Here is a 19,132-nt window from a genome sequence, read left to right as displayed (position 1 = left end):
TGGAGTAGAAGTAAAAGTATTTAAAATTGGAAATACTACTATTTATACTAAAAAATACCTCAACATTGTACTTAAGTTCAGTACTTGGTTACTTTACACCACCGAGGCTTTGTGACCCAATCCCGAAGCTACAGTGGAGGTGAAAGGTCACAGATGGGGCTGTTCCCAACCCTCCACAGACCAACACGTCTGTAGCAGCAACATAGACCCAGAGCAATTGGCATAATGGTTACATTGGGGGGAATATGTGAAAAAAATACATTTGATTTCAACCAATGGCCTGACACAACAGATATACTAACAGATATACCAGAGACCCCCTTTAGACCACTGACCCCACTTTGAGAGCAACTCTCACTCAGAGAGAGAGAGAGGGACACACACAGAGACACACAGATAGAGACAGAGAGAAACAAACAAATCATTGCATATTAATAAGACCTATCTATCACTATCCTAAATAATCTGAGCAAAATAAAATATGACCATGAACCATATTTTAAATAAATAACTCCAGAGCTACAGTGGAGGGGAAGGTCACAGATGGGGCTGTTCCCAACCCTATGGAGAACGGGCATAGGTACGTCACAGGTTACGTCACTCCGTTAACTCCGCCCACTTTGGCCGCCATTGTACTAAAGCTTGTTTGGTCGCGCTGGTACCCTTGAGTCAACTCTATGGCTGGTACACCACTCTGTAGTGAGCAAGCAGCAAGTGTAGACGCTAGACGGTGTACAATGTACATGATCTTCCATCTCTCTACTATCTATCTGGTCACGCTGGTACATCCTGGTACATCACTCTGTAGTCCTGTGCTCATAGTTCAGCAAGCAGCAAGTGTAGACAGTGTACATTATCTTCCATCTCTCTTCTATCTATCTGGTCGCGTTGTAGTCCTGTGCTCGTTCAGCAAGCAGCAAGTGTAGACGGTGTACATTATCTTCCATCTCTCTTCTATCTATATCTAACACATATGCTTCTGTGCTCAAACAAGCATGACAGCACACAATAAAAATATATACATCTGTTGTGCTGAGTCGCAGAGAGCAGAGCACCGGGACACCGGCTAAGTGGCTAGTGGCTAAGCTAGCAGTTTGAATGGGACGTTTACGGCCGTATTAGCTAAATCTGGCATTTAAAAAAAAATAATTTTATATCGAATATCTTAAATACAATGAAACAAACACATTTAGGCTCTCTACCTGTGCTCAAACAAGCATGACGGCACACAATAAAAATATACACATGTTGTGTTGATGAGACCGAGTGTGGATGAGAATCAGCGTTGCCATGTCGGCTAATTATAAGCGACTTTGGGCAGAACTTTTTCTGGCTTTTTCTGTAAAGTTGCTTGTAAAATTGGTAGTTGCGGGTTGCGTTTTTTTGTGTGGCTTATTTATAAAGTGTTCTTGCTTATTTAGGCTTGCTTCCAATTTTTTATTTTTTATTTAAACCAGTGGTTTTCAAATATTTTCATGAAAATGTTCTGTGCCAGGGAGCATTTGTGTTGTTAGAATGTTTAAAAAAAAAAAAAAGTATTCTTTATTTTATTGCAAGAGTTTATTTTAAATAGCCTATGTACAAGCTCACGTGAGCTTGTAGATCGGCTATTTTCAAGTAGCTGATGTCACTAAGCCACTTCTTTTGGGCTTGTTTTCATAGACCTGGTTGCTTATTTCTCTCGCAAAATCTGGCAACACAGGTTCCGTTCAGTTCACTTACTAGCTCAATGATTAATGAATGAACAGTATAATAATAATAATAATAATAATACTTCGCTAATAATATCAATAATAATATATAAATAATCAGTACTCAAGATGACTATATTTTATTTTCGGTTCAGGTGAACCAGTCTATGAAATGAATGATTGTGACTCTGACTGGGCACACTGTCATTACATGATCTGGGGCACAGATGTAATGAAATTTTTTCCAGGTAGCGTGCCTTTGCATCCGCGTTCAGCTTCTCTCTGTATGGTATGTCTCTGTCACGCATTGTGTGTGTATGTGTTGTAGACTTTACACAGACTGTGTGTTCAGGAGACGTTGTGAGTAGCTGTCAATGCTGTTGTTGATACGGCCAGCTGTTGATACGACCCTATATAAAATGGCCGCCGAAATACGTCACTGGTAGCTAGGCTCCTCCTCGACTCCTCCCTATGCCCGAAGTCTATAGCAGCAATATGATCTGAGGAATTGGCTTAATGATTAACCCATTAGACCTGAGGCCGATTCTAAAAAGGCATTCTAAATCCTAACCGGAGTTCTCTTTTTTTTTTTTTTATAAAAAAAATAATACTTATATATGCAATCTACTGTACCACTGTGACACATCTTACATTTAATCTGACTGACTTCACCTGAACCCTGAGCTCACAGTGAGCAGAGACCCCCATTTAACAACATATAACAAGAGACCCCCATTTGACAGCATATACCAGAGACCCAATTTTGACAACATACTGTATAACAGAGACCCCCATTTGACAACATATAACCATTTGACAACATATACCAGGGACCCTCATGTGACCGCTGAGGGTCTCCCGACCCCACTTTATGACCACTGATTTAAAGATAACATGAGAGACAGAAAGAGAGAAGAGAGAGACAGACAGCCAGCCATACAGAGTCCTGCTATTTGACCTTTATGCCTTGAAAACAATGAATGCCAAGTGACCTTCAGGGGTTTTATTAACACATTTTATTAACTTTAACTAAAATATGTCACAAGTAGAATAATCTTGTTGTCCTTGTCTCTAAAATGATAACATTCCACACCTGCTGTCCATTCATCTTTTTATTTTGTTTTAGGTCATTATATTAAATGAGCATGGAAACATAGTGTCAATCCTGAGAAAATATGTATTCATAAAATACAAAACAAGTACAAAGAAGAGATAAAAGCCATGGTTCATTTCATTAACATTTATAAAACTGTTTCACAAACACCGCTCTACGCTGACCCCTACTGGCTCATTATACAAAGTCACAGTTGGTTGATTGGTATAAAACTATAAAAGTTGTATTAGAGCCTTTTTAAAAAGCATGTTTTACGACATTGTGTTTATGTGAGAGTTGCTCCGATCCATCCACCACCCATTTAAATCAAATTACCCGATCAGGTGAAACCGATCTTTATATAAGCTACACTGTTTAAGTTGTATAAAAGTAAATCAAATATAAGTATAATATAATATTGCTTGGCAGCTTTGACACACACACACTTTTGACATTATGTCAAAAGTGTGTGTGACACGTAATCATTTCAGAAATATCAGAATTTGACCCTTATACACCGGGGCGTTTTTTTTTCATGCGAATAATACGTTTAAAAAAAAAACCTTATAAAGTCAATGCAAGCTTACATGGAGCGGAAAAAAGCGTCTTAATTATTCAGAACGAGTCCGAATTTTGCATATATTCGCTGGTGTGTAATGACCTTTACGCACAAAATGTATAGTATGCATTACTGATGAAATTAGTACAATGGACCACAATGGAAACAAGCCCTATGAGGCTTTTTGCATAAGACTGTACTACCTGAACTGTTAACAAACGTGTTAATAAAGTGTCCATTCAATCAAAAGATTAGTATCTGTATCGGCCGATCATGAAAAAAAAAAAGAAAGTGTGATCAGGATGGGAGCTCCTCTAGTTTATGTTGGAATGTTGAAGCACAAAGTGTGTCTTGCTTCACAGAGTTTACAATCATATCGTTGCTGTCAGGCACAAACCTCCTGTCTCCACATTGAAACTGTTTATGTGTAAATTAACGTGAAGACCAAGCTCTATGCACAGCAGCCATTTTGGAGAGCAATTGGGCCTCTTCTTACTTCCTTCACAGGTGTTACCAATGATACTAATTAAGGCTCGGTTCCATTCTGGTCAAACATAGTCAGGGTGCTGATATTGTGCATGTTGGCTCACTGGAAACACTCTGCTACACCAGTGGGTCTCAAAGTGTGGTCCAGGGACCCTCATGGTTCCTTGAGGGGGTTCCTCATGAGTCAAGGCAACTATGAGGTGTGTAACTATGAGTGTACAAATGGGTCCATTTGTATACTCTCACTCTCATTTGTACACTCTCACTCTCAAGTTATGGGGGGGGGGGGGGTCCTTAAAATTAAAAGGTTTGAGAACCACTCTGCTACATAGCCTGGTAAACCCTCCCTCCAGAAATCTCATTCGTATTTTATTTCAGGAGTGAGTCTGGCCTGTAGACCTATATGGGCAATTTGGCTGTGGGCTGGAGCTGGGCGGGAGTAATGTAGCTTTGATGTCCAATTAAGCCACTTTAGGCTGCAGTGATTATCACCAGGAGTAATTGGTTTGTCTTTGATGTTAATGAGCAGCTTGTATGAAAGGTGTATTGATTAATGACGTGTGAACAACTCGGGTTCCACCTGATTGGCCTACCCCCGCTGTCAATCACAAAACAATGAGCGAGGACGCTGATTGGCTCGGTTATTTGGTAATGCACTAGAAACGCCCATACAAGCCTTCATGCCAGACTCACTCCTGGAATCAAATGGAAAAGAGATTTCCGGAGGGAGGGTTTACCAGGCTATCTGCTACACAGAGTGGAACAGAGTCTTCATTAGTATCATTGGTAAAACCTGTGAAGGAAGTAAGGAAGAGGCCCAATTCCTTTCCAATATTTCATGCTGTGCATAGAGCCTAAACAAGCACTAGGGGAGGGGGGGGGGGTTCTCACTCAGCAGTAAACAAACCCACAGACAGTGTAAGTTATACACTCATACAGGGTAGCTGCACATTTCTAAAGTGGCAATTAAAGAACAATTTTAAGACCTTTTTAATACCTCTAAAATGAAAGAAAATAAAAAAGTGGTGGGGGTACCCCAGTTCAAATACGATTAGTTTGAGGGGTCCCCAGTTCAAAGACGATTATTTTGGGGGGTCCCCAGTTCAAATGCGATTATTTTGGGGGGGTTGCGGCCTGAAAGATGAGAGAACGACTGCAGACTTATGCAAAAAAAAAAGTGACACTTTCTCATAATGATCGAATATCAAACATTTAAAATGGCCATTTAAAACATGTAAAATCTTAACAGGCATCATGATGCAGAAGATCACAGATACATTAGCTGCGTTATGAACACAGACAGGGCTGATATGTAACATTATTAATGAATGAATTAATTGATTGATGGATGGATGAATTAATTGCTGTCATCGTTAAACAAATCACAGATGTGTAGGTGTGTTTTGCTGACACTCAGAGCGGGATACAGAGCCTCGGTGAAGCTGTGTTTGAAGCAGTGCAGCAGCACCAGAGCGCCCCCTGGCGTCACACTGTAGAATGACAGCACTCCCTCGTCAAAGTCCAGGAACACGCCCACCGTCTGCAGCGCGTCTGCGGCCACGCCCACACTGGCGGCCATCTTGTCATGACACGCCTCCACCTGAGCCAATCAACAAGGTGCATTCGTCACACAGGGACAACAGCAAAAAAAAACACTTATCTCACTCACGACTGAAAAGTTATGTTAGCTTGCCGTGACCTAGGGCTGGGATACGAATACTAACATTAAGGATATTTGGAACCGTTTCTGGAACACTGTCAGAGCTGGTTTGTAGACTTCAGGTCTGCTATTCACCTGTTTCCTAGGCTGTGTGTTTTCCACTTCCTGTCGATTTGATCCAATGAAATCCAATGAAACTGGTCAGATGACCAATGATATCCAATGAAATCGACAGGAAGTGGAAAACACACAGCCCAGGAAACAGGTGAATACAATAACAATACCTGTGGTTCTCAAACTTTTTCATTTCAAGGACCACCATAACTCTGAGAGTGTACAAATGGAACCAAATGGAACCCATGTGTACACTCTCAGAGTTACAGACCTGTAAGAGTCCATTTAGTAAAGTAACCCAGAGGGTCCCTGGACCTCACTTTGAGAACCACTATGGCGTATGTATAATGGAATTTGTGTTCAAAGATTTTAACTCATTCACTGCCAGAGTAAATAAATAAATAAATAAATAAAGCCCAGACTGCCAGCGATTTTATTTTCCTTACCTTTTCAAATAGTCACAAAATATTTATCTCGAGTATGATCGATCCCCCGATCGTTGCGAAACACGGAGGGTTTCACTGTGCTTCCGCGATAAAAAATGATGTTATCGCGACCCCCCATTCGCTTGTTATAGGCCGTTGAATATAGCATGTCTCGTCAAAAATACAGAGTAAAACCAGGGAGGCGAGATAAACAAGGAAGTGAACGGTGGAGATGATCTTGCGATCACGTGATCTTGTGGTTCTGTGTGTCACTGACAATGAAATGGTCACTCATGTGTTAGCGAAGAGCGCCATCTAATGGACAAACTGAAAAAAACACAGCTGGTGTCAAAAGACGTCTTTGGTGGTCTGGGCTTATGATTGATCGCTTATGATTGATCGTTCCTTAACGATTCCCTTATGAAGGGAAGGGAATCGTTAAGGAACCAGAACCATTACAATCCTTAAGGATCTAAACCCTAAGGATTGCAGATTCCACAGGCAGCAAGGTTTCACCTGGTATCCTATTTGTGTTCTTAATGTTCTTAGTTGTGGTGTTTGAGCGTGGTAGATTACTACTGACTCCTGTGGTAGAATGGTAGCGCAACGGTTGCTAAGCTAGGATTGGACAATACCTATTGTGGGTTGGGGCTTAGCGATCGCTCTATTGCATACATATTATTGTAGTGGTTCTCAAAGTGAGGTCCAGGGACCCTCTGGGTTTCTTGAGGGGGTTCCAAATGGACCCTCACAGGTCTGAACCACCGGTATTGTAATTGAATAGCAGACGTGAAGTCCACAATACCAGCTCTGACCATGTGACTCTCTGATGGTTCCAAATGTGATGGAACTGATTCCGGTTCCAAAATGTTGTATCCGGTTCCTCACTTCCAGATCCCAAACTTACCGATTACTCATTGACAACATTTTGTTTTGTTTGTTGACCGTCAATCTATGCACGTGCACATTGTCAGTGAATTGTCAGTCTAATTAATTAGAATAATTATAATATAATTATATTGCTAGTTTCACCCATTCTAGTCTTATAAAATCTCATAAAAATGACTGAAATCAATTGGGGCGACTGACAAACTTACTCCATGTCACCCACCATGCCTCTCTCTCTGCTCAGGCGCCATGATCATTACGGGGCCAGAGCTCAGCTCTGGACCTGTCTTAACACATTACCTGCCAAACACGAGTATAACCGTTGTTGAAAAATACACCCGCTATTGCCAACAACGAGTATAACCGTTGTTCAAAAAAAAAGAAAGAAAAAAAAAGATCTTTTTTTTTTTTTTTCAATTTATCCACACAGAACCAGAGATATCACGATCCAAAGATTTCTAGCTCCATTCACTCCTTGGTTAACTTATTACTTTAAAATCCTGTATCTCGGCTCCTGTGTACTTTTTTTTTTACCATGTTATTTTGGGAAAAACATGCTATTTTCAACTGGCTGCAATTATGGAACGGATTACCGCAATCGGATAATTTTTTTCCACGATTCTACGAGACTCCTGTGTGTGTGTAATGAGGGGATCACCGTGAGGACGGTGATCACAGAAAATATTTTGTGACTACTTAAAAAATGATTTTTTAACATTGCAAACAATGCTGGCAGTGGGGGAAGTAAAAAAAAAAAAAACCTCTGGCAGGGAATGTGTTTAATGTTCCCCTCTTTCTGTCACTTCTGGCACTTTTCGCAGTTCTGGCTTAACCGTGCTGTCGCTTTTTACAAAACTCGGCCATATGGTAGATGGTCATGAAGAACGACCAAGAAATAATTCTCACAATCTTTCGTCAAAAGGTGGCGCTATAGCACTCAATTGAAAATGCCAACTTTGAACAGGTACAACTCATGCCCTGTTTGACCTAGAGCCAACTTGGATACACATATGCGTCTCCTCATGCTGAACAACTTTCACTCTCTGACTTTTGACCTCTGACCTTTAGATCTCCCACCATTTTGAATTATATGAAAAACAGTCATTGGCTCCTAACTTCTGAATTTTTTCACTTAGAAAAAATCCGCTCCCATCGTTATGTCGGCAGAGGTCCAAAGTTCATGTGTAAACAGTTTCGTGCAGATTACTCAAAAATCCCAGGAGGAGATAGGTTCTACCTATTGCAGTTTTATGAAAATTATTCATCTGCCCCTAACACATACATGCAGACTCACATTTCTTTGAAACTTTGCGGTAATGTTGAGGGTCATTCCAAATATCACTGAAACCAATCTTACTCCAATTGGTCAAAGGGGGGCGCTATAGCGATTTTTTAAAAATGCAAACTTTAAACAGGCAAAAGTCATGCCTCGTTTGGCCGACAGCCATTAAACCTGCTTACACATGTGCCTTGACTCATGAGGAACACATCTATCACATTGACCAGTAAGCTCCATCCTTAGATTGTCCGCAATTTTGAGCAGTTTGAAAAACACTTAAACCCAGGATTTTTCAGCTATTTGCGTGAAACTGTATCATCTGTGTGATCTCTTTTTTCACAGGTCTTGTCTGTTGGTCCAATGGCTTCTCCCTTAAGAGACCGCAAGGTTGCCAGTTCAAGCCTCACTTGATGCAGACTCATTTAAGTTGAATTGCAAAAAACATGACTGTGTCAATGAATACATGTGCAAACGGTAAAGATAACATGAAATGCTTAGTTGAGAGGGTATGTTTTTGCAATGTATGACATACTTTATTCTGAAAGTAGCCGATCTACAATCTGAAAACTTTTCAGATAGCAACGTGTTTCTGAGCTTGTAGATCGGCTGCTTTCACTGGTTCACTTTTATCTTCAACAGACAACCTCAGCCTGGACAAAGCTATAGCACTATAGGTAGTGTTGCAGCCTGTCAATCCGAAGGTTGAGGGTTCGATTCTTGTTAATGGCAATAGGTTGAGATGTCCAATCAATCCATTCTGCTTCCATCTCCCTCTCTCTTCAATCTATTCCGTTTCCATGTCTCTCTCTCTCTCTCTAATCTATTCCGTTTCCATGTCTCTCTCTCTCTCTCTCTGATCTATTCAGTTTCCATGTCTCTCTCTCTCTAATCTATTCCGTTTCCATGTCTCTCTCTCTAATCTATTCCGTTTCCATGTCTCTCTCTCTCTCTCTAATCTATTCCGTTTCCATGTCTCTCTCTCTCTCTCTCTCTCTAATCTATTCCGTTTCCATGTGTCTCTCTCTCTCTCTCTCTAATCTATTCCGTCTCTCTCTCTCTCTCTCTCTCTAATCTATTCCGTCTCTCTCTCTCTGCTATCTCTCTATCTGCTATATTTTTATTATTATCATTTAGTGTCCTTGTGGCTCAGTCGGTAGAGCACTCGCCCTCATCATGGGTTCGATCCCGGGCACCGCCAACTCAGCGTATGAGTAGCATGGCTTGGGTGAGGCAAGTTGTGCGGTAAGTACTGGGAGCTGATGGTAGGTGTGGCGCTCCACCTCAGCATTCCATCTCCCAGGGGTCTATCGTGTTGCAATCTGGGAACAAATCGTCAAATAAAAAGGAAAAACAGCGCCCTCTGCTGTTTTTCACATTTCCATTTGACTCTGGGCTGAGCTGTACGGAGGACCCATGCTCACGGGAAACCGGTGTGACAAATACACATTATATTTATTATATTTATCTGCTTGATCTATGGGTGTTATTTTATACGTGTGATTTGCATGTCATTATGCATGTCATTATATACGAGTGATATGTAACATGTTGGACACTATAAGCAATATGAACATTTCCTATTCACGTGAGGGGTAATGGGTCTGATTACTGGGGGTGATTGAGTGATTGATACCACACTCTACTTGACAAATAGAGGGTGTGGCACGCGCAGAGGACAGATCATACAAACCTGTGTAGCAGAGGCGACAGGAGAGAGAGAGAGGAGATCTCCTTCAGGCGCGAGTATTACTGAGTTTAACAGTTACAGTTCAAACGTAATATAGTAAACTGCAGCCACCAACAAAGAACGTTCGAGCCCAGCGGACCTGCCGTTGCTGCCGTGCCATGGGATTGAAGCGCTGTGGAGTTTGGGAGCAAGACGCCAGTCGGTGGTGGAGTCGGGAGGAGCCGCGGCTGGTGAGGCAAAACCAAGCGTCCATTTTCTTTGTGGATTACAAATTAGGGGTACCCCGCCCGAACTTTAGTTATTATTTGGACCGTCATTGCAGAAGACGTTTACGTTTCGTTTGGATACAAAGACTCAATAGACATTCTCGAGACCACGGTTACACAAGTGGCCGTTCGGACGTTAAAAAGGGATTGTTTATTATCATCTGTCATGCGAGTAAGCGGCTGTCCGTGCAGCGCTCTGAAGTATTAACTGAAGTTGTAACTTTGTTGATTGTTCACGGGTGAATCTGTGATGTGAGGGGTTTGTGAGAGGAACATTTGGGTTGTTGATTTGTGTGTTTATTTTGTTTATTAGGGACAGAAGTTGGCTTAAAGCCCAAGGTATATTATGTATTCGCCATTTTTGTTATGGTAGTTATTATTTTTGTGGCTTAAATAAAGTAATTAAGTTAACACCTGCCGATCCTGTTGATTTTCCTTTTAGTTAATAATTTTCCCTTCAGAGTAAAAGGGTGATTGTTACACCGGGGTTTTGGTCTGCCCTCAGCCTTCCACTTCCGGTGGTGCACCTATGTTTTCATTCCCACTAACAATATTTCTCCACGGAACACTAACACCATTTCTCCCAAAGAACATGGATCGTTTTGGTTATAAGCTCCCTTGTTTCTATGATGAAAGAAGAAGTTAAAACGTTACAAACTTTCTGTGGTTTTGTCGGCTCCGAGGACGCTATTGTTAAATGAGTTTCGGTTTGTTTCCAGTGGGAAGCGAGCCGCACACATGTAAATCCCGCCCACTACATTTGATTGGGTAAAGCGTGGCCTACTTCCTGATCTGAAGGCACGCCCACTTGTAGCCAATGTGCATGGGTTGTCAACACGGCTCCCGACAGATCCAAGCGCAGCTATGGATCTGTTCTTGAGAGATTAATCGTGTTGTAACGGAGATAGACTCAGGTGTTCTGGCTCATACCGACAACGTATTATTATTATTATTATTATAGTGTCACCCACCTTGCCTCTCTCTCTGCTCAGGCACCAGGAAAACGCGTTGAAACCCAAACGACATCCGTCCTTCTGACCTTTGCGTCCCATCTGAGCCTCACACAGCCCCACCTAGTGGTGGAACACATACTTAATACTCTTTTACAAGTATAAAAGGCCTGCACAAAATGTTACTCAAGTAACAGTACAAAAGTATCAAAATATACTATAGAAGATCTACATGCTCACAACTTTGAATAGGCAAAGTATAAAATAGGGCTCAATTAGTTAAAGTATGTTTTGTGATAATAATACTGAACTTTTCAAATAACTGTAGTTGAGTAAAAAGTACAATATTTGCCTCTGAGCTGTATTGGAGTAGAAATAAAACAAATGGATATACTCAAGTGGAATTATACTTAAAGGAGAATTTTGGACTAAAGTTTTCTTACCTTTTCTATGACGTTATGATATCTTAGGATGAATGGTACAGTAGAAAAATTTCATAACTCCACCCCTGAGCCGCCACAGCTTAAAAGGTGTGCGGATAGGCCTTAGGTTAGATCACATATTTTAATAGCTTTTTTTTTGTTTGTTTTTTGTGAGATCTGACGTTCATAGTGACAGAACACTATGCAACCAAAAAAAAAAAAAAAAAAAAAAAAAACAGAAGTCTCGCTAGACGAGATTGAAATCTCGAGATTGAAATCTCGTCTAGCGAGACTTCTGTTTTTTTTTTTTTGGACAGTGTTCTGTCACTATGAACGTCAGATCTCACCAAAAAAAAAAGAAAAAAAAGGTATTAAAATATGTGATCTAACCTAAGGCCTATCCACGCACCTTTTAAGCTGTGGCGGCTCAGGGGTGGAGTTATGAAAAATGTCTACTGTACCATTCATCCTAAGATATCATAACGTCATAGAAAAGGTAAGAAAACTTTAGTCAAAAATTCTCCTTTAAGTACAGTACTTTAAGTAAATAGTTACTTTTCACCACAGCCCTACCTTCCAGCGGCCCTCGTCTGAAGACACCCGCACCTCCCAGTAGCAGCGGCCTCCCGTCACCGGCGAGGAGGCCAGGATCTGGGGGAAGGAGCTGAATCTAGACCCCTGCTCCGGATAGGCCTGCTGGAGCTCAGTGTACGTCACCGTCCTGCTGTCTGCTGACAGCAGCAGTTTGGGGTGAGCCGTTTCCACGTCTAGGACAGGAACCGTCCCATCTGGAGGACACACACACACACACATACACACACACGATGGAAATCAATAGATAGGACAGAATAGAGATGTAGAGTGTGACACCTGACCCGAAAAAAAAACAGCATGTTGTCACCCTTTTCACCTCGGGGCTGTTTGCATGCCTGATTATTTCTATTGTTAAAAAATGTGTTTTTTCAGAATGATTTTTTTTCAAACCTCCTTCAAACGGCGCGGCACACCTCAGCAGTAGCCCCGGCCCAAAATTGGGACGTTTGCCAGGGTTGATATACACTGCTCTAGGGCTTAGGGCTGTGTCACGATTATGACATTTTACTTGACGATTAATTGTCACTTAATCCTTCCATGTCGGCCACGACACCCATGACCCATTCAAATTGCATTATAAAACAAAATGTGAGACGCCAGGGGGTTAAATAATTGCGATTAACGTTTTAATTGTCGTTGGAACATGATGAATAAAAACATCTTTTCTGTTTGGCTTTTAGGCTTCGTAAACAAAAGATTAACAGGGCAGATATGACAAAAAACATACATATTTAATTACTTTATACTTTAAAAAAAAACATTAATAGTGGAAATAGCCGATCTAAAAACATTATTATTATTATTATTATTATTATTATTATTATTATTAGGCATTTAGCAGACGCTCTTAATCCAGAGCGATTTACAGGAAGCAAGGAAAACCCGAGGTAATATATCAAATGCATAGAAATAGTAATCTATGATCATAGGTAAACCAAGAACCTATCATCAGTCTAAACAGTATAATATAAAAAAATCAATAATCTGTACATTAAAACTATACACACTATAGGATGCCAGGTCAACAAATGAACCTGGCATCTGTCTACATTACATGCTATCTAAATTACATTTTAACCTTTGCATAAGACAGCATATAGTCGTCAAGGCGGGCAAGTGCTATGAGCTACGGTAGTGTCTGAAGAGGTGAGTCGTCAGATTATGGCAGAAGATTGGGAGTGAGTCTGCCGTTCAATGGGGAGTTCATTCCACAATTTGGGAGCCAGTAGGGAGAAGAGTCTGGGACGTGTGGAGCGTTGTCCCATTTTATTATGCGACAACACTTTAATATGATGATTGTCATTATTAAACAGAGATAGATGCTACTCACACAGCAGCCTGTAGGGGTCTCTGTCGGGCAGAGAAATGACCACGTTGTCCAGTCTCTTCTCGGTCCATTTCTGCAGGCAGGAGAGACGAGCTGTGTCCATCTCTGGAGCCTGAGAGACACTGTCCACCCCACTGTCCACCGTGTCACTGAGTCTGGAGAGACATAAACACACTGAGACACTGTCCACTGAGGAAGAAGTTATATGGCTGCTTATATCTAACCTTTATATTATACCATCCCTTATAATACTTATACAATACATTATGATATTTGTCAGCTTGTAAGAGCCTAGATGTCTCCACTAGGCCTAATAACTATTGTTTTGGTACAGCCTATCTTGTTATGGTTCAGTTTGTCCTTCAGGCAGCAACAGTATAACTATGATCTCTGCCCTGTGCTGGAGGCAGAACTACCGTACCACTGACATGAGTGTTAATGTACTTCTGACCATGATATCATGTACATAAAGCATAACCACCTCCACCTAGAATATTGTCTCGACTCCTATGTGCCTTATTGATTGCTGATTGATCCAGAATTCCACGACACCACCATGTCACTGAACACACACACACACACACACACACACACACGTGATGCGCGGGTCAGGTTTTTTCATAACCCGCCCCGCACGGGAGCCCAACCCGCCCCAACCCGTCCCGCAAAAATGAATATAAATCAACGACCCAGCCCGTCCCGCAACACCCGCCAAAAAAATTAAATATAATAAAATAATAATCAATTGCTTTCCAGAGAGAGAGAGGGGGACAGAGGGAGGGAGAGAGAGAGAGAGGGGGGGGGGACAGAGGGAGGGAGAGAGAGAGAGGGGGGGGGGGAGAGAGAGAGAGAGCGAGCACGCGCGCGAGAGAGAAAAGGTGTGTTTTGGTGGGGTTTTTTTCTTCCGTGGGTTGGCCCGCTTCACCCGCCCTGCGATAATTGCATCGTAAGCTATAACCCGTCCGTCCCCCGCGGTTCAACCCGCGGGACCTGCGGGCTACGGGTCGGCCCGCTCGTCACACAAACACAAACACAATTCTAAACTAGTTAAATTTAAGGAATATGACAGCAGTAAAGCTAGTATTATTATTACAGAAACATAATCTGTGACAGTTGACCCGGCAGATCGAGGATTAACTCTCGGGTTAAAGTGGAAACAAAGCCATTGGCTTTATATGTGATAATTCATGTGGCTCTTTTTGTATCGTATGCGGTTGTACTTTTAAATTTGCCAGGACATATTCAATCAATTAATCAATAAGCTGTTGTGATTTGGAACTATAAAAAATTGAATTGAAAATAGAAGTGACTTACATTTGGGCCACCTTGCTGTATTCCTGTGATGAGACAGAAGAACAAGAGAAGAAGATGTTTGTAGCAGAAACAGCTACGTCTATAGTGGACAAAGTACTCAACTCCAGTACTTCAGTCCAAGTATAAATATTCCTGGTCAAATATTACTCCACCACACATGAAAGTTGCTCTGTCAAATTTGACTTAATGTACTGGAAGTACAATAAAAGTAACTAAAACTAACTGACTAACTAATTAACTAATAGGTGTCACGATTTGCCTAATCCACAATTAGATTTTAGATTTCAAGGTCACGATTCGATTTTCGATGTTTAACCCCCTAAACTCTTATTCTGGGGGGCCAAATATAGCAGATCAACAAGCTCCCGATGTGAGCTTGTAGATCGGTAATTTTTGGCCAAGAGATTTGATGTAGAAGGAGAAAAAAGTGATCTAAATAAAGAACCAACTCAGGTCCAGTTTACTAAAAGTCTAGAGGGTTAAAACGTCCTTTTTCTCCAGCACTGACAGCTGTATCATTATTCATTTAGGCGAATGAGCCTCGAATTGTGAAGAAAAAAACACTTCGTTTCTCAAAAAGTAACAAAATAACGAGAATCCTGCTTTTAATTTAAATTCAACTGAATTGGACATCGATTCGTATAAAAAATTGTGACGCCTTACTAACTAACTGACTGACTGACTACCTCTAAATAATAGTCTCTGTCGGGTGGAAACCTCATGTGTCCAAAGCAGTTACTTTTCAGGATACAAATTCAAAAATAGCAAAAATAGCAGAGCTTGTAGATCTGCTATTTTTGATGCTTTTGTGTGACGCTGTAGTATGATGAAGTAGGGACGTTAATTTACGAAAAATCACAAACAGTTAGAACATGGAGATAAGAGGTACATAATGTCCCATCAACATCATCATCTCACCATGATGAAGGCCTGGTCCTGCAGCCGCTGGTCTCCTCTGGCGTCGGCCAGGGTCTCCAGGGAGTGGAGCCCCTGCTGGATGGAGGCCAGGGCGCCCTGGAAGGCGCACAGCTTCTCCTCCACGCCTCCCACGCACCTCCTCTCCTCCCGCTCCACGCAGTGCAGCGCCGTGCTCTCCTCCTGCTCCAGGGCCTCCCGCATCGCCACGTACTGCTGGGACACGCCCGCGCGCGCCGTCTGTAAGAGGGTCTGGAGAGAGGAGAGAGAGCGAGAGTGAGACCGAGAGAGCGAGCGAGCGAGAGAGAGAACAGAGAGTTATTATAGTTAACCCATTAATACCTGAAGCCGATTCTACAAATGTTTTCTAAATCCCAACAGTATTATGAAAAATAGTTTCTATATCAATGGTGCTCAAACTTTTTCATGTCAAGGACCCAACATCATGATATGTATTTGGCCGCGGACCCCCATCTCAAAATGTGTTGTTCCAGGGACCCCCAGAAGCAAAGATTTGAGTTTGATTGATTGAATATTTTATTTAGCAAAAAATGTAAAACAGCACAGTTACATTTAAAATACTTTGTCTAACAGGTCCGTTCATAAAAGTCCTTGCGGAGTTGTTTCCAATGAGGGCCTTGGTATTCAATTCATATACATATATAGTGGCACCACAGTTCGAATATCATTACAAAAAAAAAACAGCAAAAAAGATATCACTATGTACAACAAAAAAATAAAAAAGAGGGGGAAAATGATATGTACAAGAACAGGGGGGGGGGGTCTGCTGTCTAACGGGAAAATGGTACTACCTCCTCCTTTGGCCACCTGAAAGGTGCTTTTTTAAGGCTCTTTTAAATGAGCCCAGCGAACTGCATGTTTTGAGGGATGGAGTTAGACTATTCCAATCCTGGGTGGCAGTGCTGTAGAAGGAGAATTTGCCCATGTTTGTTTTATGGGTGGGTGGTACCAAATTGTTGTTAACGCTCCCTCTGGTATTGTGACTGTGGGTGTCGCTAACCTTTTGGAGGTATTTACTCAGATATGCGGGAATAGGGGGCATATCGGGCAAATTTGCATTTACAATTTTGAAGTCCAGTCCCATTTTTTGTTGTTTAACCCTGTCTTCCACCCTGAGCCAGCCTAGGCTGGCAAAATGGGTGGGAGAAAGGTGGGTCATGGGCCCCAAACCGAGGAGTAGCCGAATCAGTTTGTTTTGGGAGGTTTGAAGCTTAGTCTTCAGTGACACTGAGGTGTTGGAGTACCAGGAGGTGCAAGCATAGTCAAAAAGTGGTTGAATCAGGGCCCCAGAGAGGGTCCTGAGGGCCTGAGGGTTGACAAAAGAGGAAACTCTGCCCATAAATTTGGTTCTCTGGTTAACTCTTTTGACCACCTTTGTAGCCATGCTTTCACCTGTCAGGTATTTGTCAAGGATACAACCCAAATAGGTAATCTCTTCTTTGCTAGAGATAATTGTAAATGTTCGCTTTAAATATATATATTCAAAGGTTTGCACAAGTTTTCACGATTTGTCAAAAATAGCAGATCTACAAGCTGCCGCGCTATGAGCTTGTAGATCTGCTATTTTTGAATAGCCAAAGTGTAAAATACTGCTTTTTAGCTCAAATCAAAAAAAATCACAGATGCGTTCCAGGTCTTAATGGGTTAAAGGGCTATTTCACTTTCAAAACATGTTTCGGGTCATTTTGACGTTTACTCAGGCTTTTGTGTGAGCACTCCGGACAATTTTTCGTGTTTTATTTTAAAACCTTTTTTTCACACATGCAAATGGTTTACCTTCCTTGTGGGATATGAATGTTTGGAAGTTTGGAATTTGACTGGAAGTTAGAAATGGTCCGACACAAGACCACATGAACCGTAGTGATCCTGCGCTGTGGTGAACATTTGGCGAAGGTAGCCATCACGTCACATCGTGACGCGTTTGTCAGCTTGTTTTAATTAGTGTAGAGTTAAAACAGTCCAGACTGATTTTCTCCGTTCGGCGGATTTGTTTTTCTCACTTCGTTTCGAAGCCTGGTAAAGCTGACATTACCACGGGGCGGGACCGTCGGGACGGGCACCCAGGTGCCGCGGCTTCTGATTGGTCTGTGGTGCGGGACAGAGCCTTCCCATGTAAAATTCAAGTCAATTCCTTACTTGCCTATGTAATTGGTGACGTTTCAAAAAGGATGATAGCCAGACGGAGAAGTGAAGTGAAAAAAATAAAACGAACGCTGAAAGAGCGCTTTCTTCTGGATTCCAAGCTGGGCTATTTACACTATTAATGTATTTTTGTTTAGTTTTTTCGTGTCATATCTGCCCTGTGCAACTTTAGGTTACAAAGCCTGGCTAAAATCCAAACAGAAGTGTAATTTTTGTTCATAATGCTCCAATGTCGGAACGACAGAAACACAATTAAATCGTTGATCGCAGTTAATTGAACGACAATTAATCGTCAAGTAAAATGTCATAGTCGTGACACAGCCCTACTGGTGACATTATGACTATGTAGTTGGTGGGTGACTGTCTGTCTGCACGTAGTACACATGAATACATGTACAAATACAGCTGGTTTGTGTACCTGGTACTGTTGCTTCTTGTGTGTGAGTTGAGTCACTCTGTTGACCAGCGTCTGTTCATTCTCCTGAAGATGTTTAATGTCGTCCTTCAAAGTTTCCTGATGTAATAACCCACACACACACACACACACACACACACACACATCATTATGTATATTACCAGAGTGGATGTGAGAAAAGACCTGGACTCTTCCCAACCACCCATCACAGAAGATAACGTCAGACTAATAATAATAATAAATTTTATTTATAATGCACTTTACATTTGAACAAATCTCAAAGGGCTACAATAAACATTTGCATAAAAACCACAAAAAGATCTAAGAAAGCAGAAAACAAAACATTAATAACATGTGGGCATAAAGCCTTGAGGTAAAACCAGTGTAGCTAAAAAGAAAATGCTAAATATTTTTTTTAAATGTTAAAAAGGTTCAGTCCTCTCTTAGACTAATATGACCCTTTCTGTCAGGTTGTGTTCCCACATTATTATTGACTGACACGCATCACTCAAATGAATTGAATGTACGCCAACCGGAAATGATGTCCTTAAAAGGAGTAGTTCACCCCCCAAAAATCTTATTTTCTATCAATTACACACCCCATGAAGCATTGAATTCATGGAGATTTGTTTTGTTTTTGTCACATTCCTGAGCCAATAATTTGATGATAATAATAAAGATGCTAATGTATCCGGTAGGAGACACAAAGGAGACTCTTTGTGTCTCCTATCGGAGAGACCGCAGGTCATCAAATTATTGGCTTAGGAATGCGATAAAAACAAAATAAGAAATAAGAAATGTTTTGGTTGAACAACTCCTTTAATTCACTCTCTGTTTCCCCAGTAAGCTCCCTAGGAGACTTATATTATCTATCGGCTAAATAA

At 41.4% G+C, this 19,132-nt stretch overlaps 1 protein-coding gene across 2 annotated transcripts in view; it reads right to left on the bottom strand.

Annotated features, from left to right (window-relative positions):
- Positions 1-2,788: 2,788 nt before the first annotated feature.
- The window catches only part of LOC308091814 (E3 ubiquitin-protein ligase TRIM21), a 31,434-nt gene continuing 15,090 nt past the window's right edge, over positions 2,789-19,132 (bottom strand). Inside the window, exons 6-12 of one of the 2 annotated variants that reach the window (XM_080437541.1) lie at positions 18,252-18,347; positions 15,674-15,922; positions 14,756-14,778; positions 13,445-13,596; positions 12,094-12,308; positions 11,120-11,221; positions 2,789-5,429 (exon numbers count right to left, since the gene is read on the bottom strand). In XM_080437541.1, the coding sequence (XP_080293667.1) occupies positions 5,187-5,429; positions 11,120-11,221; positions 12,094-12,308; positions 13,445-13,596; positions 14,756-14,778; positions 15,674-15,922; positions 18,252-18,347 (1,080 nt within the window). In that variant the 3' untranslated portion in view covers positions 2,789-5,186. The remainder of the gene's footprint in view (positions 5,430-11,119; positions 11,222-12,093; positions 12,309-13,444; positions 13,597-14,755; positions 14,779-15,673; positions 15,923-18,251; positions 18,348-19,132) is intronic. The other variant, XM_080437542.1, reaches the window with a different exon arrangement.

This window comes from Gymnoscopelus braueri (assembly GCF_963280865.1).
Source record: "Gymnoscopelus braueri genome assembly, chromosome: 9".
Lineage (NCBI taxonomy): Eukaryota > Metazoa > Chordata > Actinopteri > Myctophiformes > Myctophidae > Gymnoscopelus > Gymnoscopelus braueri.
This window is presented reverse-complemented; position numbering and strand designations above follow the sequence as displayed.